The sequence below is a fragment of the Electrophorus electricus genome, chromosome 4, assembly GCF_041902795.1.
Source record: "Electrophorus electricus isolate QZ-2024a chromosome 4, ASM4190279v1, whole genome shotgun sequence".
Classification (NCBI taxonomy): domain Eukaryota; kingdom Metazoa; phylum Chordata; class Actinopteri; order Gymnotiformes; family Gymnotidae; genus Electrophorus; species Electrophorus electricus.
Window position 1 is genome coordinate 35,282,869 of NC_137500.1, and position 20,573 is coordinate 35,303,441.

A 20,573-nucleotide genomic window follows, 5' to 3' on the forward strand; every position below is an offset into this window, starting at 1 on the left:
CATATGAAAACTGGCTTCTTTTTTGTACAGGGAATGGTATGTGTTGGGAGTTAACCAAGACTGCTGATCATTTCACCCTTTTTACCTATTTCACATAAAGCTTATTGAAGAAATGAAATGAGCAGATTAATGAAGACCATGCAGAGGAATATGTTCAGCATTTAACAAAATACGTAGTGTGCACTGATGAGGTTGTCATTATCTTTTCTGCTCTGATATTGTTGCTTTATTCCTCTGGTATTACTGTTTTATTGTATTATTATGGTATGTGGAATTGCTGTTTTTAAAAAAAACAATCACATGATCCACTTGTAGAAAATCTGTGTAGTCAACCTTGGAATTATCATGAGGTTTTTATTGAATTCTCTGGCGCAGAGAGCTCTCATGTGGCAAACAAGAGTTTTTGGCAAAGTTTCAAATTTTGTCGTTCATAAACAAGTGCTTTTTAGAAGAATGCTTGGTTTTCACAGTTGAATAAATTCAAAAGATGCAGGCATGAATTGCTAATCTAAAAGCCCTCAGTCGCACCAAGGTAAATTAAGTCAGGTACATGGTCCGGCTTCTTAGCAGAGCAGGACAGACAGATGGATGAACGTATGGAGAGATGGAGGGATAGCAGGCTATCTCCAGATGGAGCAGTACGGCTGACTGAGAGAGCAGGTGCTGCCCTCTGTGTCTTTCTGGGTCGTGGTCATGCAGACCATGTTTTCCTCTGGCACACCTGATAGCCTCCTGCCGAGCTCCAGAGCCCAGCCCAGGCTGCTCAGCATGGCATGGGGAATCGGCAACTGATTGACAGCTGTCCGTCACCATGCAAATAGGCCAGAGATTCTGCTGTGCCTTATTACAGAGCCAGACGCATTTCTGCAGCATAGTAATTTACTTAGGGGCAGGAAATTAGGCTGAAGTGGATATTGTGAAATTAGCATGCTCAAGCATGTTCACTTTGGTAAATCACCGTTTTTAATAAGAAGACTGCCCATAAGAGGCAGCTAGCAACTCAATTAAGTTACTACTTTTTTTTATGGCCCACGATACTTTTTCCCTCACAATTTTGAGAAAGCACATCATCTCTTAGCAAAAGCAATAATCCTCCTCCTACCTGATATGATGCTGGTGCATTCTCCTTATTAACAGCTCCTTGTCCAGTTTAGCCTGTATATGCTGAGGGTTGGCCTGTTACAACACCATAGTTGTTTATTGTCATTACATCCACTGAATGTGGATTACTCGCAGACATACATTGATTTGCATTTGACATCGCAGTCTCGTTGAGGATGTGGTGGTTCCCCACAGTGCTGGCGTTTGTAGGCATCAGCCACATCATGTAAACGTAAGCCTAGCAGAAGCTCCCGCTGGCTGAGAAGTGTGTGGTCAGCGGAGACAGAGGCAGGCAGCAGCAGAGCGGGGCAAGTCCACACCTGCCGCAGCTGCCTGGGGTGAGCCAACAGGTAGATTGACGGAGGAAGCATTTCGTGATACTCTCACTGATGTCACAGACGCGCTGCCGACAGACGGCTCTAATCCCGTCTGCCTCTCTGATTCATCGTCCCTCGGCAACCGTGCGCTGGCTCAGTGCCAGTCCTGGAGAGGGTGGGGTTGGGGTGGGTGGTGTGGGGAGGTGTAAAACTTCAAAAGCCGGCTTGAGTCAATACCTTATGGTTTTGGCGCCAATTAAATGTCTTGTTTTTCAGTGAATAGAGGCCGTGTCTGAGACTAGAATTGGGTGGGAAGCTGAGTATATGTATAAGGCCCGTCAGGAAGAACAGGAAGAGTGTTCTGAGCAGGATGTATAGTGACGATTAATGTACCTAATTCTGCTCTGTCTCGTGCTCTCCTCTGGCTGCTTGCTGTCATGTTCACCCTGGCTTCCTTCCCTGGCCTTCAGGTGTCCAATGTAGAGTTTTTTATTTCTTCCATTTTCATGAGTGGACGAGCGCGTGCACGGAAGCTCACACCGTACTCACTAGTGCAGGGCTGTGACAAACGTCCATTTCCACCTAGAGCTAGAGAATAAGCTGGTGATGTCTGTTGCCTAGGTGACATAATGAATGATGGGATAGTTAAGCACTCTAGACACAGGCTTTCATTCCCTCCTCCCTGCTGTGCGTAGCAGCAAGAATGGCAATAATAGCATTCTCTGCTTAAAAAAGAGAGAGTAGCTGTGATGACGTGTTCGAAAGCATTAGATTCAGTTCACATTCCGTTGTTACACTGTCTAGCATACATAGCATAGGCCCAGTCTGGTCTGTTTGGGATGCACTGTTCTTAAACAGGATCTGTCAATTCAGTTAATGTCAATTGTCAGTTCAGTTAATCTGATTTTGAATTTATGTAGCTATACAAAGTAAGACCATTTTTTTTGTCGATTCATGACATATTAATGCTCCAGTCTTTACTGCCTCCCTTCTGTATGAGAGCAGTTAATACATTTGGAACTGCTTCTCAGCCCCGTGACATTTCCAGGGTCTCGGTTCGTATTTTGTGGCTAGTGGGAGTGCTCTCGTCCCCTTAATGTCCTGTAAATACCTTCTGTTCCGTTTGTTCTTTCTCCCACTGAACTCAAACACTCGTCCAGAGCCCCACAGCTCCTGTAGCTTTCTCTTAGAGAGGGATAGACAGACAGACGGTGACAGAAAGAGCAAGACAGAGCTTCTAGAAGTCTACAGGCCAAAACAGCTTTAGTAGCCCTCAGGGCTGGAGGGGAGATAAGCGTCAGATCAGAGGGAGGAGTCCAGACAGGCGGAGCTGTCTACCCCCCCCCAAAGGCCTCTTCCAACTCCAGTTCCAGCTACACACACGCACAAACACACACACACGTATACGTACACTAGCAGTCTGGCATTTAGGGAGGAGGAGTGGACGAGAGGGTGTCATTATGTTAGTTGTGGAGATCACAGGGTGAATATTGCAGTCAGTGTGTGTGTTCTTTTGTAAGTTTTCCAGCTATAGCATAAAACTTAACACCATGGGTACTAACTGCCATGACAATGGTGATGTGCTTCTTAACGCTAACATTCTTCGATTTTTTTTTTTTTACAGGAAGGCTATGTCTACTGTTAACAAAGAATAGTTTCTGCTGTGGAATAACTTATGTGATTATAACAAAAATGATTCTGTCAAAATAAGTTGTAGGCTATAAAGTAATATCAGCATTATCAGTACTAGACAGTATTGCGTTATAAACAGCTATATCAACACCTTTAGTTGTACCAGTCTACCAGTCTCCTCTACCAGTCTGAATGGTTTGCTATAAAATAACATAGGCTGATATTTCTATTATCAGCTCTGTACTATAAGCAATTGATAACAAAAAGCTTATGGTAACTAAATGTATTCAGCCTACTTCGTCATACTCATTCCAGACCAAGGCTTTACTTTAGCAGCTAATTCTGCACTGCTCTTTTCACGGTGAGCATAGAGCTCTGGACTGATCTCCTGACTTCCTCTCTGGGGTGAAGGCCACTGGACCTGTTAGCAATATGCCCCCTTTACAAAGGGCGGACTCGCTGGAATGAATGTAATCTTGGGGTTTTCTTTTTTTTTTTTTTTTTTTTTTTTTTGGAGTTTGGAGTGCCTCGCTTAATTTTTTTCCTTTTTACTGTTCTTAATTTCATCAATACTGATCCTTTTCTTTTATCACTTTTTTAAAAAATAAATCTACATGGATTTTAACATATTGCAGTTCCATTGCCACATCCTGGTTGTTATTTGTTGTTGTTGTTGTTGTTTTAGTTTGGGGGTTGTTGTTTTTTTGTTTGTTTTTTGCTAAGGACATCTGTGACGAGGCTTATTGTCGTCTGGCTCTACACGATCAGCTCTGGCCACCACCCTTATGTATGTGTCATATCACATTTCATCAGTGAGTAATGGCAGCTGTTCCACATGAGGATCGATGAGAGCAGCTTGGATGCAAATATTGCACTGAGGACATATTTCAGGGAGTAGCTCTGTCTGATCAGTCTTCTCCACTGTTCTTTTCAGGGAGTAGCTCTGTCTGATCAGTCTTCTCCACTGTTCTTTTCAAGGAGTAGCTCTGGTAGTGAAAGAGTCTTCATTTGGTAATGCTGTTTCCAGTTGGCATACATATGGAACATATAATCACAACATACTACCTTCTTTTGCCTGAAGTCCGTTGGCTTTAGAATATCTACTATATCCTCAGCTGTATTCTATTTTGTGGTTGTCAAGGCCAGAGTGCATTGATTTTTCTCGGTAAAGTCTGAAGGCACTACTGTGAGTAGAGCAAAGTGCTGTGGGTTTGATTTCCAGCAAGCGCACGTTCCGGTAAACATGTATATACCTTCCCAGTGCTGTAAGGCTCTCTGGATGAGGGCATAGGAATGTACTGCATCTCATGTTTTAGGGCAAGTCTATATGGAGCTCTGCTGAGAGGGCATGTCTTGAGTCAGCTGTGTGCAGTTTTGCAGCTCGCTCTGCTCCTTACGCACTGTGCCATTCTTTGAAATGAGCGCTGAGTCCAGTGCAGTCCTGTCTGGGCTCTGCACTTAATTCACAGCCATAGCACGCCGGGAAACACCAGACACTTCACTGCTACCCATCCTTCTCCCACCTCGGCAGCTCGGGAGCGATTCTTTGAAACGCCCGGGAAAGCCGCAGAGCGATCTGTCTCGCTGTGCCCCATGCGGTTAGAGCCGGAGACATATGAGTCTCCGTCATGTTCCTGTTCCCCTAGCCCTCCATGACGTGGGCCATTAGTGTTCAGTGTGACTGCTTTGAAACTGGGTGACATAAATTAGTCGCGAGAGTGTCCGCTGGATTCTTGTTAACCTCCAGTTGTGTTATTCTGGTTACATGGGGTTTTGCACAGCAAGCCTGTGCATTACAGACTTTCCCTTAGGTATAGTGTAACAGGAATGATTAAAAATGTGGTCTTGTGGTACAGTTCAGGCCCTCTGTTAATTAGGAGGAAAACAAAGCATGGCTACCTACAGTTGGCCAGGACACACACATTCCACACTCGCGTTTTTAAAAATGCACTGCAACTAAAGTAAAAGGTTATTTAAGCGGTTTATTTTCTGATGTGTCATGCTCATTGTTGACATATTACAGTACGTTTTATTTTTTCTATTCAGTCAGCTTAGCCAGTGTATGAAGATGGAGTGGTGCTTAACCTTGGCCTGTAGAACCAGACATTAATGTAGTTCACTTGTTTTATAAAAAAAAAGAAAAAAAAAAGTAAATTTATAAATAAATGGCGTTAACATCTTAATCAACCAAGAATGCTGACCTGACGAAAGGCCAATTCTGCTTTGCAGTGCGTTTTAAACTGTCTTTTACATAAGATACGTTGCCAAGCTGGGTTTGATTTGGCCTTCTCTCTTCTCTCTCTCTCTCTTGCCACTCATTTGGCAAATGGGCTTGTAGGATTCTGTGACATTTCAGGATGATTAATGAGTGAGTCAGGAAGCCCTTCATAAACATCCCCATGTTCTTCAGTGAGCCTGGCTCTTCAAACGGCAGCCTAACCTGGAGGTTTATCTGTGTTACGCAGGCTGCCCAGTGACGGAAAATCTCTGTGAACTGTTGTTCAGTTTTGGCCTTCACCTGAGCAAAGGGGTTAAGGTTCGTTCTGGGAAGGCAACTTTCTGGGGAAGAATGAACGCTCACACAAACACACACACACACAGTAGCCAGCACAGCAGACCTTGTGGGACCTACAGAACCCAGAGTGCAGTGGCCAGCACCCTCCTGCTGCGTCCTGGGAGGCAGGCATGCGTGGGCCCAGATGCTCAACTCCTGCTGCCACACAGACGGCCTCCCCTCTGCCCGGGATATAAATGCTACACGAATGCCTGTGGAAGCTCATGCTGGCCTTGCAGAGTTGGGTTCAATGGCTTAACAAATATGAGCAGACCAATATTTGGGGTTGATTTCTGTTTTTCTGGTTCACCTAAGCAGCAATACCCAAGCCCATTTTAGTCTGACGTACACATCTTCCCAGGCCCTTAATGAAGTATGATAAATACACTGGTCTCTTCTATATGAAAAGTTTGAAAGGTTGATAGATGTGCTTGGACTAGTGTTAATTAAGCACGATTTAATTAATTAATTAATTTCCCCCCCAGAAATGGCTTTCCCCCAGGAAAACCATAGAGTCTAAGACATAAAAAGGACAAAAGATTAATTCCATATAATTCCTGTCTTCTTCTCTCACAGGTAGAGTATGGTACTAGTAACACTAAGGTCATGGGTTGGATTCCCAGGGGAACACACACTACTGTCATGCTGATAAATATGTAAGTTGTGCTGGATAGGAATATCTGCCAAAGGCTGTACATTTGCATTATTTTACACGCTTTCCCATAGACTTGAATAAGGGGACATGTGTAGGCTATGCTGTATGAACGCAGCAAACATGAAGCGCAGAGGGAAGTGGCGGCTTTGAACGAAGACGTGCAATTTCAGCTCCATTGCCCTTCATCAGCGTTTGCTTGTGGGAGAACTGGCTGTTGCCAGTGACCTGAGCTGCCTGTTGGCTCCCAGTGTAGACGGGATCTGTGCGAAGTGGCAGCTCCAGGTCTCTGTGGGATAAGCCGTGCGCACTGCCGCTAAACAACCCCCATGACCACTGCAGTTAGGCCAGAGTGCACTGAGAGGATGGCTTCCAAAAGCGCCTCCTGCACGAGCCTGGGACCTTTTTCTCTATTATCTATGGACCAGGCGGAGTCAGTTCCATCTGTTCAGGGTCAGTTCAGGAGGCAAATTCAATTCGAGAGTTGATTTAATTGCCTAGAAAATCTGCTTAAAAACGTGTCGGCAACTGTTAACGAGGCTTTGAGCCGCGTGTCAGCGCATTGGCTGAATTGGCGGAATCAAAGCCGAGCTGAGTGAGGTGAAAGGGCACCTGCCCCAGCTTCTCCCGTGTGAGTCCTAAGCTTTAACCATTGCACGCAGAACCGTTTCCAAACCAGCAGTTGGCTTCACCCAGCACTGCGCCTGACTGCTGGGATGGTCTCTGGTGCCGCTGCTGTAGCAGATGGCCGAGGAGCGGGGCGACGTGCCCCCCCACTCCTACCCCCTTGCTCCAGGCCTGGAGGATGGGGGGCGGGGGCCAGAGGTCTCGCAGCCCTGTCCCCACGTAACGGTGCTCCCTCCTGGCTTCGGCCATCTGAGAGCCAGCCTGGCAGCCCTGCGGCCCGGAGAGTTGGGGACCGCGCCAGTACCCAAGACCAGCCCTCCTAAAGTGACGAGCCATGGGCCCTCGGGCCCTTTGGCAGGCCCTGCCTCAGCTTCTGGCCCGGGCAGACGCACAATAAATTAATCACGATTTGTACCCGGCTTAGGTTAAAGCGCTCTTTTATTTCCTTTCATTCTTTGCAAAAAAGCACAGATGTGTGTGTGTGTGTGTGTGTGTGTGTGTGTGTGTGTGTTTTCCCTCCCTTTTTCTTCAAAAGCTATTGAAAATGACTCACCGCTTTCTGTGGCCGAGCGTGTACGCACGGTGTGGGCAGCCTCACACGTGGTGTTTGGGGGAGGTGGAGGAGAGGGTGCAGGAGGCAGAGGAGGGGCTGGCCTGTAGCTCCTCAGTAAGGTAGAGTTGAGCGTTATCTCTGTAAAGGCTGCCGTGCCTCTGAGCGGGGGCTGGGCCACAGCCTTGAGCAGGAACGTAAACAGTAGCGGGGCAGCGCTGGGCTGGTACAGCCGAACTCCACCACCCCCGAACGAAGTGAGCCCCCCTCCCCCCACCACCACACCAGGCCTCAGCTCATTAGCTTCCCTTCTGCCTCAGTCTGTTGGCGTGGGAGCATGGAGAGGTGGGAATGGGCTATTTGCCTCTTTTTGTGTGTGTTTGACGTTATTGAAATATTACTTACTGTTTACTCTTTTGGAACTAGGAATAGCAAATTCTCAGAATTGCATTTTGCAGAGGCCAAATGTGGTTTGTGGGACTGATTTATAGAAACAACTGTTCAAGCAGAGCTTTAGGTAGCTTATGTGTTTTGCATGTGGAGTTCTCTCTCTGTCTTTCTTCCTCCCCCCTCCTCCCTGTCTCTTGCTCTCTCTCTCTCCCACTCTCTCTCTCTCTCTCTCTCTCTCTCTCTCTCTCTCTCTCTCTCTCGGATGCTTGGAGCCTGCTTTCCTGCAGTTGGGACGGCCTTGCGCTGTTTGCCATGTTCCGGGCCGCCTCGTATCGTCGTCCTGGGCAGCGGTGTGTGTGCGCTTCAACTGCCGCGCCTTGCCTCGCCCCACCCTGCAGCTCTGGAACAGGCAGACGCCTTTTCACCCAAATTACAGGAAACTGTCGCGCCTAATGGCCTCCCTCCCTGCTTCCATAACAAAGCCACGGCCCACGGCTCCCGGCAACACTCACACGCGCGCACGCACGCACACGCAAGGATTAGCCGAAGCACATTTTTTAGATTTTTTGGGGGCCTGGGGGGTGGTTAGGGATAGTTGCTGAAGTCTTGACAACAGAACGTGCTTAATGGAAAAGTAAGACAAGCTTTACAAGCTATAACACTAAAAGTAACACAAATTAGTAAATACATACTGTGTGATGTCCACAAGAATAATGTCATGAATATATTCAAAAAGTTACAGGAAAAAATTTAATGTTTGTTTTTTTTTTATATATATATATATACACACAATTTATTTATTTATTTATTTTAAGGCTACTTGTTGATTTAACAGGTGTTCCGAAAACCCACCAGTCGCAAGTAAAGCAGCAGCAAAGCCAACTCCGTCTTCTCCTTAGTGTGTGTAATGAGGAGCCCTGTGGAATCGGTCTGCCATCACCGTGCAAAAAGGCACATTCATTTGCTCATAACTGTGTGTGTTTCTGTGCAAGTGTGAAAGAACATGTGAGACTTTGGGGGGGTCAGGGTGTGTGTGAAGGGGTTGTTGCAGATGTAGTCTGACTGCTAAGGAGGAGCTGGTGCAGCCGTTTCAGGCATCTCTCCTGTCGAGGGGAATGACAAAGCCTTCCCTCGAGGCCATGCAGCAGCTCTCGCGCGCTCGCTCTCTCTCTCTCTCTCTCTCTCTCTCTCTCACGCACACGCTCTCACTCTCTCTCTCGTACCCTCTCACTCCTCAGCATCGAGTCTCCTCTTGTCTCTCCTTCAGATGGTGTCCCCACACCCCACCAACATACACACACACCCACACACATACACACCTCTACTGCTGAATGTTGGTGATACAATAGCACAGCTCCATGACTGCTCCTGGGTTGACAAACGACTGCCAGGCTGATTTTCCCTCTGTAACGCAAAGACCTGATCTGGGTATTTGCATGACAGGGAGGGAGCGAGGGAGCAAGAGAGGGAGAGATAGGATTAATTTGCTGGGTACAGTCGGGGTTTGTGTAGTCCACCTGCAGCAGAGATGGCTATCAGCAGAGACAGGCGTCCTGCTGCTGCCTGCCTCTGCTTATGGAAATGAGGACAGGACCTTTTCACTGCATCTACATCGCTCAGCACGTCTCGCTGGCTTTTAAATTATGTGGATGTGTCCAGAAGCCCCGCTTTATTCCTCCGCTAACAGAATGAGGCTGTAGAAGGTTCCATGCGGTGATGAGCTGTAACCATGAGGGATAGGAGTTGTGCAGGCCTGCACGTCCGTGCAGTGATGTTGTGCGCGACACACATGACTTAAGGAAGGAGTGCAATTGCCTTTCAACTGCCCCCTCCCTACTCCGTGGTGCAGGAAGCATTGTACAAGGGTTTTGTGGCAATAGTGCATTTGGTGCGGGTGAGAGAGAGAATGTGTGTGTGTGTGTGTGTGTGTGTGTGTGTGTGTGTGTGTGTGTGTGTGTGTGTGTGTGTGTGTGTGTGTGTGTGTGTGTGTGTGTATTGGGGACTAGCAGGTGCAGAGCAGGACCCAGGTGTTCTCTTGTTTGGCTCCCAGTGAGAGCGTTCAGACCACCTACAAGCTGAGCCCCAATTTTTGCATCTGATTAATTAAGATTTAATACTGTTGATCTGGACTGGCTTCCACCGCTCTGCTGTTTTACTGGGATTATCCTTGACATAATGAACTGCTGTTGCTTAGCTGCGCCTAACCAGCCTCTCATTACAGGAAAAATGGGCTGTATTCAATTATTTTGAGCAGTTTGGTATTTATGAAGCTTGTTATCAGATTTTTTTCTGCCTCAGGATGTTTTTTGCCTTAGCATATTTTTCCTCTGTGTTCCTCTCCTGCTCTTTAGCTGCTCAGGGTGAGGAGATAGAGTGTGCGTTCACTGACCAGGACCAGCAGACGGACGATCATAGCGTGGCAGGTGATCGGCGGGTGACACGGGAGAACAACACCATCCTATGCAGTAAGAGCAGCCGCTGCTATGGCCTCTGGGAGAAAACCCACGACGGGGACATTCGCCTCGTCAAACAAGGTTACACACACACACACTACATGCGCACATGCACACACAGTCAAGTCTGCTTTCATTCAAGAACCGACAAAAATTACCCTTGTATTTTGAGTTTCTGTGCATACATACATACATACATTCATAGACTCACATGCATGTCCAGACAGTCTGATTTTATTCATGACGTGACAATGATCACCCTTGTGTTGTAGGCCTCTGTGCATACATACATACATACATACATACATACATAGACATGCACATGCACAGACTGATTTTATTCAAGATGTGACAATGATCATCTTTGTATGTTATTCATGTGTGCTTACATACATATATACATATATATATATACACACACACATATGCAGACAGTCCAGTCTGATTTTTTATTAAAGAACTGACAGTGATCACCCTTGAAAGACATAACGACGTACATAACTTCATGCACATGTGTACATGCACACAGGCATGCACAAAAGCATTCACTTACTGCCAGACAGTCTTATTTGCTGATAACCCTTGTATTATAGTCATGTGTGCAAACACACAAACACACAGGGTCACTAACCATCCTTCAACATTTTGACCACAGGCTGCTGGACTTACACTAGTGACCAGCAGGAGTGCCCTGATGACCGTTGCGAGACCACCGCTCAGTCACACATCCAGAATGGCACCTACCGCTTCTGTTGCTGCAGCACCAACATGTGCAACGTCAACTTCACAGAGAACTGGGTGCCCAGTCCCACCAGTGCCACCATCCGTGAGTCCCTGCTCGCAGCTCCTATGGCCACCCTAGCTTCCACGCAAGCCACTGGTCGGGTTGGGCCTGGCCGCAAATTCTGTCTCGCCAGTTCTCTCCCGATCGGTCTCTAATCGCTAACCTGCCCCAGTTTGTGATTCTTCATATTTCTGACTGTGAAATCACGCTATGCATCGACCTCTGACTGGCTCCCATATACATTGGATGGGCTCTTGTAAGCGTGCTGTCCTCTGACTCTCTGTGTCACTATTCACCAGTGATTCCTTTTCCTCTCTGAAAGCACACTGCTGTTTTTTTAAGATTCAAATGCCTTTCTAATTACCGGAGGTGTTTATAAGTATACTGATCATTTAGACCCCTCGCCAGATGAAGGACTGACTAATTTTAAATTAAAACTCTCTTATAAAACATGCTGCCCAGACAGGTATCTAGGAGACAGTGTATCTAGGAGGTCAAATCAGGTTATATCAGAAAAAAATAGATATTTAAATTATAGCATTCATTTTTCCTACAGATCTGGGTTTTTTCTTTGTATTTCCTAACTTTATTGCTGCTATAGCAACAACTGGCACTGCAAACAAATGCATGTCATTAATTCGTTGGCCATTAGCATTAAAATGCCTTGGCACTGGAAATTACATCTTTCATTCTGATGGTCCGGACGTGTTCAACAAGCTTTCTCTTGTCTCCAGAGTAATACAAATAATAACAGTATACATCTCCCACAGAAATACAGAGGCACTCTGCTTACACGGCTGAAGAAGAACCTATGTCTGAAATGCCCTGTTTCTCTGGAATATGCATGTCGGTTCCAGTCCTGTTTTTGTGGATGCTCCCATTGTTAGTATTATTACAGATGAAAGTAGGTGTAGCAGGACTAACTGCATGAGAGGTCTGGGTTTGCCCCACTAATGGAACTGATGTTTTTTTCCCGTCGTTGGGGGAGAGAGCTGGGGATTTGAAGAGAGCCTGATGAAAATGATTGTCTGGACCCCCTTGACTTGTTCCTTCTCGTGATCATGCACTGAAGGAGACTGCTCCAGTTAGCTGTTCCATGTATGTCCTGATAACATTAATAGCAGTGTCGACTTTAGTGCAGCTTGAAGTGACGCTTCATAGGTAATTTCAGCTTCTGTTTGCCCATTGTGCAGAAGGCAACTTTGCTTTTGTCATTTGCGCACTAGAGGCTCACCCTTGTTTTTTTTTATCGAAAGAAAGGAGAGGTGTGTTTCACCGTGGCTTGTTCAAATTCCAGCACTGAACATGTCTCAAGCTATGTTTAGACTGCTGCTAAATCGAATTTGCTTCTCAAATCAGATCTTTTCAGAAGGCTGTCCGCACTGTTATTTGCTAGTGATAAGATGGGATTTGTGTGTCCAGACAACACCGACCTAGCTGTATGGGTTGCTGTGGTAACAACGTAGGCGTCAGTAACTACGTAGCTGTGCTGGCGTTTCAAACACAGATGCCTCCCCACAAAGTGCAAGCAGACAAGTTATTTCTGCATCTGTTGTTGTCTTCCGTAGTGCTTACAAATTCTTTGGCATTAATCTTGGCACTTTTCTTGAATCCCAGCACTTCTGTCACACTGGATTTGACATTTGTCGTCATTTTTGCATTGCGAGTGACTCAGAAGACACTTTGAAGTCCAATTTACATGTCTGAAGTCCATACTGAGACACATCTGTAAAAATCCAATTAGAATCAGATTTGCAGCCACCTCCAAATGTGGTTTGGAGCCAATTTGCAAAAATTGGATTTCATGTGGGATGTTTTTTTTTTTTTTCTCTCTCTCCAGACTATCAAAAATCAATCTGGATACAATCTAGATGTGTCAAAAATCTGTCTGAATTAAGTGACTGTATTGGTCTACTGTGGGATTTTTCAGGGTTTACAAGTTTCCCTTTAAGGTCACCCAGGCACTGCATTGCCAGCACGTTTTTATCATCTCTGGCCTCCATGCACCCTTAATAGAGCGCAAACACTGCTGGCCAGAGTCCAGCGCTGCTCCCCACCATCTCAGCAAATGCTGTTCCATTTGCAAAGTTCTGTTGAACATGGCCTGGAAATGTAGCCTACTTTCTTCTAGGATTTTTGAGGGCACAAACGGCGTGTCCTTCCTAGCCGTCAGTCGTCACCCACAGTCCCCATGTACAATGTTGCGCGTGTACAATGTTGGCAGAGATTCTGCTTAAAAATAACTTACTGTGAATTTACACTAACAAATCATATATACCTTTCTTAATGTAATGTAAATGTATATTGCCAAATTGTAACACTGCATAAAAATAGCAGGTTATTAATTGTATTATATGTAGAGTTTATAACCAGCTATTCATATTTTAATGAAACAAGTCAGCAACTCTATAGCAAGTCCCCATTTTCTTCACACATACCTGCCTAGTGTGTGTGCATATGCGTGTGTGCATGTGTGTTTAGGTAGGTGGCTGGATGGAGGGCTTTTCAATGCTAATTTGCCTTATTTAACATCTTGGTTTGTATAATACTTATTACTGAGGAAGATCTTACTAAACTGGCCAATCGTCGCTACAGCCTCGACTTTTGGAGGCACCCAATTCTACAGTCATTAAACCTTTAGCAGAGCTGGGTGCTCCCGGAAGCTCCTCACTCAGAATCGGTATGTCAGACAGTGCAGAACTGAGCTGTTTTACCCGTCCTCAGCGGTATCCCCCAGACAGTGCTCACCAATCCAGCATGCATGTTCTTTGCATCAAGAACCCTGCATCATAGAGCTAAGAATGTAAGTGTAAGTCTGAACTTAACTCTTAAGGATGTAAGCTCTCCAGAAAGAGGTTTTTACATATCTGTGTATGCAGGCACCATAGACAAGCACTGGCATCAGAATGGGTCGTACTCAAGAGCTGAGTGATTTTAAACTTGGCTTTGTCATAGGATGCCACCTTTGCCACAAGTCATTATTAAGATATGGAAACATCCAAGTGCAGCGCCAGCTCAGACACGAGGCGGGGTTGCATCATGCACTACATAGTACCAAACTGCCTCTGGAAGCAACATCAGCGCAAGAACGGTGCATCAGGAGCTTCGTGAAGTGAAGCAAGCAGGATCACTATTTGCAGTGCCAAGTGTCAGCTGGAATAGTGTGAAGCATGTCGCCACTGGAGACCGGTGCTGTGGAATTGTGTTCCCTGGGGTGATGACTCATGCTTCACTATCTGGCAGTCTGATGGATGAGAGCCTGCCAGGACAGCCCTACCTATTTGAATGCACGGTGCCAACAGTAAAGTTTGGTGGAGGAGAGATGAGTCTGTTTTTCAGGGTATGGGCCCCACAGTTCAAGTGAAAGGTAATATTACAGCATACAAAGATATTCCGGACATTTGTGTTTGTCTGACTTTATAGCCACAGTTTGGGGAAGGCTCTTTCAGGTTCCAACATGGCTGGTTACCTGTGCACCAGGTGAAGTCCATAAAGGCAGAGTTTGTTGAGATTGGTGTGGACGACCTACAGTGCTGCATGCAGAGCTCTGACCTTAACCCCACTGAACACTTTTGTTATGAATCGGAAGGTCCATTTTTGAGCCAAGCCTTCTTGCAGAATCACCCAAAATCTTGTGGAAAGCCTTCCCAGAAGAGTGGAGACTGCTATAGCTGTAAAGGAGGGGAGCAATTCTGTATTAATGCCCATGGTTTTGCAATGGGAAGTCCAGCAGGAAAAGCCCTGCCCCATACCAAGTGGTGCCTGGGGTGTACTTCAGCTCCACAGTCCAGGCTGAGAGGCCTGTGTGTAGAGAGAACTGTTCAATGCGTTGCGGTACCGTGCAGCTCCACCCATCCAGCTCTCACTCATTCTCCTGCCTGGAGCTGTGAGCAAGCCTTGCCCCAGGCCATGACCCTCATCTGCCATTGCTCGCTGCGCTCCTTCCAACCGCCATCATATTTATCATCTCTCTCTCTCTCTTTCTCTCTTTTCTCTTTTTGTCCTTTTGGCTTTCAGAGTGCCTCTATAGAAGTGGCCCTGGAGTAGGAATAGGATTGAGTCACAGCACAAACGCAGCCGAACAATGCAGTGAAAAATGGAAGAAATAAAAAAAAAAAATCAATGGCTGTCAGATTCTGTCGTTGTGAGTTATTCGTTCACAGCCTGCTTTGGTTCACCCAGCAGTTGAAATCTTTTGATCCTTTTGCTTTTCTTCACACCCCCTAACCACAACCCCCCCCCACCCCCATCTGTTTGGCTGGTGAAAGGTGTTGATCCGAGTGTTGATTTATGGATTAATAATGAAAAAAAAAGCCATTTACTGAAGTGAAACAAGCGTGACACATGCCTAATGAAAATATAGTAAAATAAATCTTTCAAGTCTTTCTGGGGAAGCAATCAAGTACACAACACTAAGATTAATTTTGATGAGGTGTGTATGTGTCTCTGTGTGTGTGTGTGTGTGTGTGTGTGTGTGTGTGTGTGTGTGCGCGTGTGTGTGTGTCACAGGGGAATTGTAGTCTCTATTTTGGCCCAGTGCCTACGCTTAGGACCGTGAGGAGGGTGAACTGGGATAGGGGACAACAGATTAATCAGAGTGGTGGTCTGTCTCCCCAGTGTAAGGCCACAATACCTGATGAGCTCTCCAAGCACAAGCTGGCCTTGTAAGCTCCATGGTGCTGCAGAGCTTTTTATGACCCAGAGATCAAAGGTGATATGTGGGGTAGGGGAGCAGAGAGATTAGAGGTGTGCCTTTTTTATTGTTATTGTTTAATTCTTTTATTTGCTGGATTCATAGAGTTTCTACATGTGTGCGTGATGGTAGTGGGTGGAGTGTATTTATGGAAGCTGGGCTTGGCTATGCTCTGCGTACTCTGCCGCTCCACACACTTTGAGGCTGAGAGCAGCTCTGCCGCTCGATTGTTTGTTCTGGGCACGTCGTTGTCGTCGCCGCCGTCCTCCTGCCCCCGAACGGCTCGGCCAAAACGGCAGTGCTCACCACTACACGTGCACGCAGCAGCCTCAGCACAAGCTCCCCCTAGAACAGGGTTGGGGGTTAAGTAAAACTCCCTAAAGCCCGGCTAGGAGGGCAGCCGTGGAGCACGCTGCTCCACGACCTGTTTAGAAAGTTGTTTTGGTTTTTTTTCTCTCACTTATGAGGCACAAAGGAAACATTTTGAAAGGATGTTGTCCTCAGGGATACAAGGGTGATGCACTGGCCAAGTGAAAACACACACAGTGGCAGGAAACCATGACCACATGCAGTGTGATTCATATACATCACGGCAGTAGAAGCACATCGTGCGTGAAATGCACATCACATCAGTTGCAAGCAGCCGTCGCGGCTTCCGTCAACACTCAGTCCATCCCGTGTGCCCCTGCTGGGATGGCCCTGGCTATGGCTGTGTGCTTCATTCCTTACTGCTCCTGGAGTCTCTCATGTCATAGTTCATCTCAGCAGTGGGGACCGTGAGGTTAAAGGTTAAAGGTTAGGTTTAACCCAGAGGGGCTGCTAGTCCGAGCTCAAAGCTAAAGGACAAATTCTATGTGTTGCTATGGTTAGTGCGTTTCCTGTGTGTTTGGTCATCAGTGCACAGAGTCAGACGGGGTTGGGTGGAGGGGTGAGATTATGTCTGCAGTGTTGGTACTGATGATTAATGGGCTGTATTCTCCCAAAGCTACCACCCCGTATAACAGTGTGTGTGTGTGTGTGTGTGCGTGTGTGTGTGTATAATATGAAACTGAAGGAAAGTGTGTTTGTTTAGCCGATCCCTCGTTAGTAATGTTGTGTACCACATAATGTCTTCTGACCTACACAGGAAATAAAATAGTCTGCCCCTCTAGTGAAACAGAATCAGCCAGTTCCATTTTGTTGCATTAGATGGGGAGCATGTGGTGCCGGTAAGGCTGTGGGCGTGAGTGGGAAAGCAGGCGTGAAGGCCACAGTGAACCGATCGATCAGGCATAGATTAACCTTGGCAGCTGATTTAATTGCAGAGAAGGAGCTGAAAAATGAGCTCCCCCGCTGACACCGCGTCTTCACCAATCTGTCCCTTGCTTCACCCCCTTCTCTCCTCACCTCACCTCTGCTCTGCTTCTTTTCTGCTGCCTTTGCTTCTTCTCTCCTTTCTTCTCCCTTTCCTCTTGTCCTCTCTCCCTCTTTCTCTCCTCTTCGTTCCTCACCTCCTCTTTTTTGTCTCTCTCTTCACCATTCTTCTACACTCTCTCTCTCTCTTTCACCTCCTTTCTCCCGAGGCCATAAATAGACGGCCATTTTTCGCCGAGGCCTGCTAATTTATGGTCCTCCTCCCTCCTTCCCTCCATTGATTTCCCAATTAAAGCCTTTAGGGCTGAATAGAGGCCCCCTCTTTCCTCACATGTGAAGAGGAGGTAATTAAAGCACGCTGGGATTCCTGCAAGGTGTGTTATAAGGGACTAGTGTGGGGTAACGGCTCACGGGATTCCGCGTGTGACCAACGGTGCCATTTGAAGTCAGCCGCGCGGTAGATACGTGGGCAGCCTGCAGACATGGCAGAGGCGAGGCGTGACAGGCAGGTGCCGAGCAGAGAACAGCTCGCAACCAAAACCTCAGCCTTTACTTCTGGTGGAGTCTGCGAGACCCCGCCTCCATCCGCACCTCCGACTGGTTCTCGCATGTCGAATGCTCGTTTTCAGCCTTTTGTAAAATGTGGATAATAGGATTCATAAAAGGTGTATTGCGGGTGGCCTCCTGGGTAGGGGTTCGTTATTCTCTCATTCTCTCCGCCACACACTCAGGTTGAGCCTGGAACGTGGTGGCTTGCGTGATTGATGGTGCAGTTGCCGTGGCGCTGGGCAGAATAGGGCCAGGCGTGACTCTGATTCATGGCTGTGTCAGCACTCATCAGGGCTCAGCAGGGTCAAGTGCTTTGGGGTCACAGTCACGGGCACCCGTCATGCTAGGTGAAACCCGAACTCACATATCCAGCCTGGCCGCCTGTAGACGTCTAGACGCTCAGCTACAGTCAGATTTATTCAGGGGAGGCCTTTCTGGTTGGGCCGGGGGGGTGAGGGCTGAGTGTGTTCAGGTGCAGGGTGTTTGGAGCTGCTCACCCTGATAGGCCAGTCTGCTCTGTGTCCTGCGTTTGTCATCAACCCGGTTACCGAGTCACATCACTGTATGGACAACACAGGGCTGCGAAATTGAAATGTTAACGCCCTTTACACACACACACACACACTTCAACCTCACAGGTTCCTCTACTTCAGTCTCTCATCTTCACTCGCTGTCTTCACCATGTTTTTCATGTTTGTAATGGGCTTTTGCTCTCATCCTTTTTCTTTATCTCTGTCTCTTTTCTGTCTTTATAGTTCTCCCTGTATTTCTTTCTCTATCTCTCTCTCTTAAGCTTTCTCTCCCTCTCTCACCCTACACTTTGTTTCTTGGATTCTGTCTGTGTTATTCCATGAGCTGCCAGCCTTTTAATCTGATTCATGATGTGGGTCTCAACTTTCTTATGAGTTTCATGTCAGGGGAGCTTTTTCTGGGACCAGCTCTGCCTGTACAGAAGTGCAGATGGTGTACAAGCCAGCACAGTAGCATTGGCTGAAGGCTAAAGCACTCGCATTCACCACTATAACTGTGATGTCTCGCAGTGATAAAATTCAATTAGGGCCCAGACAGCCAAACCGGAATTCTGAATTCATCAGGATGAATAGGAAAAAGTTTTAAATAAGCGTTCATGATGTGGTTATTCCTGGAACTGTGTGTGTGGGCGGGGGGAGGGTGTTATCCAAGAAGAAATTCCTCGAGCTTCACAATCTGTTACTGGAAGCTTTCTGATAGGCTCTGATAGGGATCTGCCTCTCATGGGCCTGAGCTTCATAACCAGCAGTGACGGTCATAAACGCAGCGGCAGGAAGAGAGGGTGTGTCAGCGACCTGTGGAGGAGGCCTCCAGCCACACCAGCAGTACTAGACCAGATAGCCTTGCCACAGCTGCCATTCATCAAGTCACTTGAGGGGCTTTGGCGAGCGCAGCAGCCCGTGCAGGAAGCCTCATGTGAACTGTAATTGGGCGGTCTGGTGTTCACAGCCACGCCCCCGCACCCCTCCCCCCTGTTCCTCAGGAGGTTTGATAAAGGTTATCCAGCTTGGTTTGAGCTTCTGTATTATAGATGGGGAGGTTAGTCCCTCGGTTCTGGGCTGATAATCGAATAAAAGGGCCTTATTAGTTATTAATACACCGGTAATAACCCAATTTCTCATCTGTGTGTTGAGCTGTGAGGCAAACAAGCATGTTGTTCCTGCAAAGCAATTAGGCCAATCTTGTTTGCCAAACCATGTTAGTGGTAGGAAGTGCTGCTGCTTGTTGTACTGGCTCTGTTGGTGAATATTAGGTTTGTGAGAGTCATTACTGAGTGCGGCTTCGCTTAACTGTCATCTGTGTGTGGGTGAATCGGTCGGAGTGGAGGGTGCAGACAGCACATGGCCAAATGTGACTAGGCTTTAGGACTGCGTGATGTGGACCACAAAGATTATATGGCTATTATGTCTCTACATATTGAGGTTGTGATGAGTTTTACCATATGTTAAAACAAAATGGTAAAGCTTTGAGGTGACACGGTTAAACATCGGCCTGCTGATCGTGTGAAATGTCATGATTCCTCAAAACACCCACAGAACACTTAATTGGAATGGCTGACTATGGTCAGAAGGCTCTTAGCAGAGTGCGTTGTGCGATATTCTTGTTGTGGTTTGCCAGTATTGTGATAATAACGAACTAACAATATATTGCCCAGCCCTCCTTGGCATCAGAGGTATGTAATGTTTGGGTTTGTATGCCATAAATTGTACTTATTTGCCTTCCCCGCCTCCAGCACCCTCTGTGGCTTCCTAGTGCTCTGAGAAGTGTTTGCTCTGCTCCTCTGTTCTGCACATGGTGTGCAGCTGCTGATAGTCCCCCTTTGCTGTTCTTGCTCTATCACACACAGACTCTCACACACACCTTGAGTGGATCCTTTTGTATGTTCTGTTGTGTCTGTCACTGAGTAGACCAACATTGTGTGTGTGCATGTGTGCGTGTGTATGCATGTGTGAGAGCGCGAGAGTGTGTGAGATGGCACTGTTATCTGGGTCAAAGACTATCATGGTGGTTGTGCTGCTTCTGCCTGCCTGCCTGCCATGTTATCACTTTATTACATGAGTGTGCTGCAGTGCTGATTTATTCATTAGCTTAGTCTCTTAGACTTTATGTTCACACACACACACACACACACACACACACACACACACACACACACACACACACACAGAGAGAGAGAGAGAGAAAGAGAGAGAGAGGTAGCTTCTGATTAATAACCACACAATTATCTTGAAGAAACTGAAAACATTTTTTGCTAAATGAGTAGTGGCAGATGGAATTCAAAAGTGTTTCTCTAATTATGTTTTAAACGACGTGTTAGAGAGCTACATGCACGCCACATTAAGAGAGAAGAGAGAACGCTTAAGATCGGCCACAGTTCAGCTCCAATA

At 46.7% G+C, this 20,573-nt stretch overlaps 1 protein-coding gene across 3 annotated transcripts in view; it reads left to right on the top strand.

Annotated features, from left to right (window-relative positions):
- bmpr2b (bone morphogenetic protein receptor, type II b (serine/threonine kinase)) overlaps positions 1–20,573 on the top strand; it is a 49,352-nt gene that overhangs the window by 12,603 nt on the left and 16,176 nt on the right. For 2 of the 3 annotated variants that reach the window (XM_035519824.2, XM_035519829.2), the window contains exons 2-3: positions 10,175–10,357; positions 10,932–11,102. In XM_035519824.2, the coding sequence (XP_035375717.2) occupies positions 10,175–10,357; positions 10,932–11,102 (354 nt within the window). Of the gene's footprint in view, positions 1–10,174; positions 10,358–10,931; positions 11,103–15,077; positions 15,205–20,573 lie in introns of those variants that run through there. The other variant, XM_081713498.1, reaches the window with a different exon arrangement.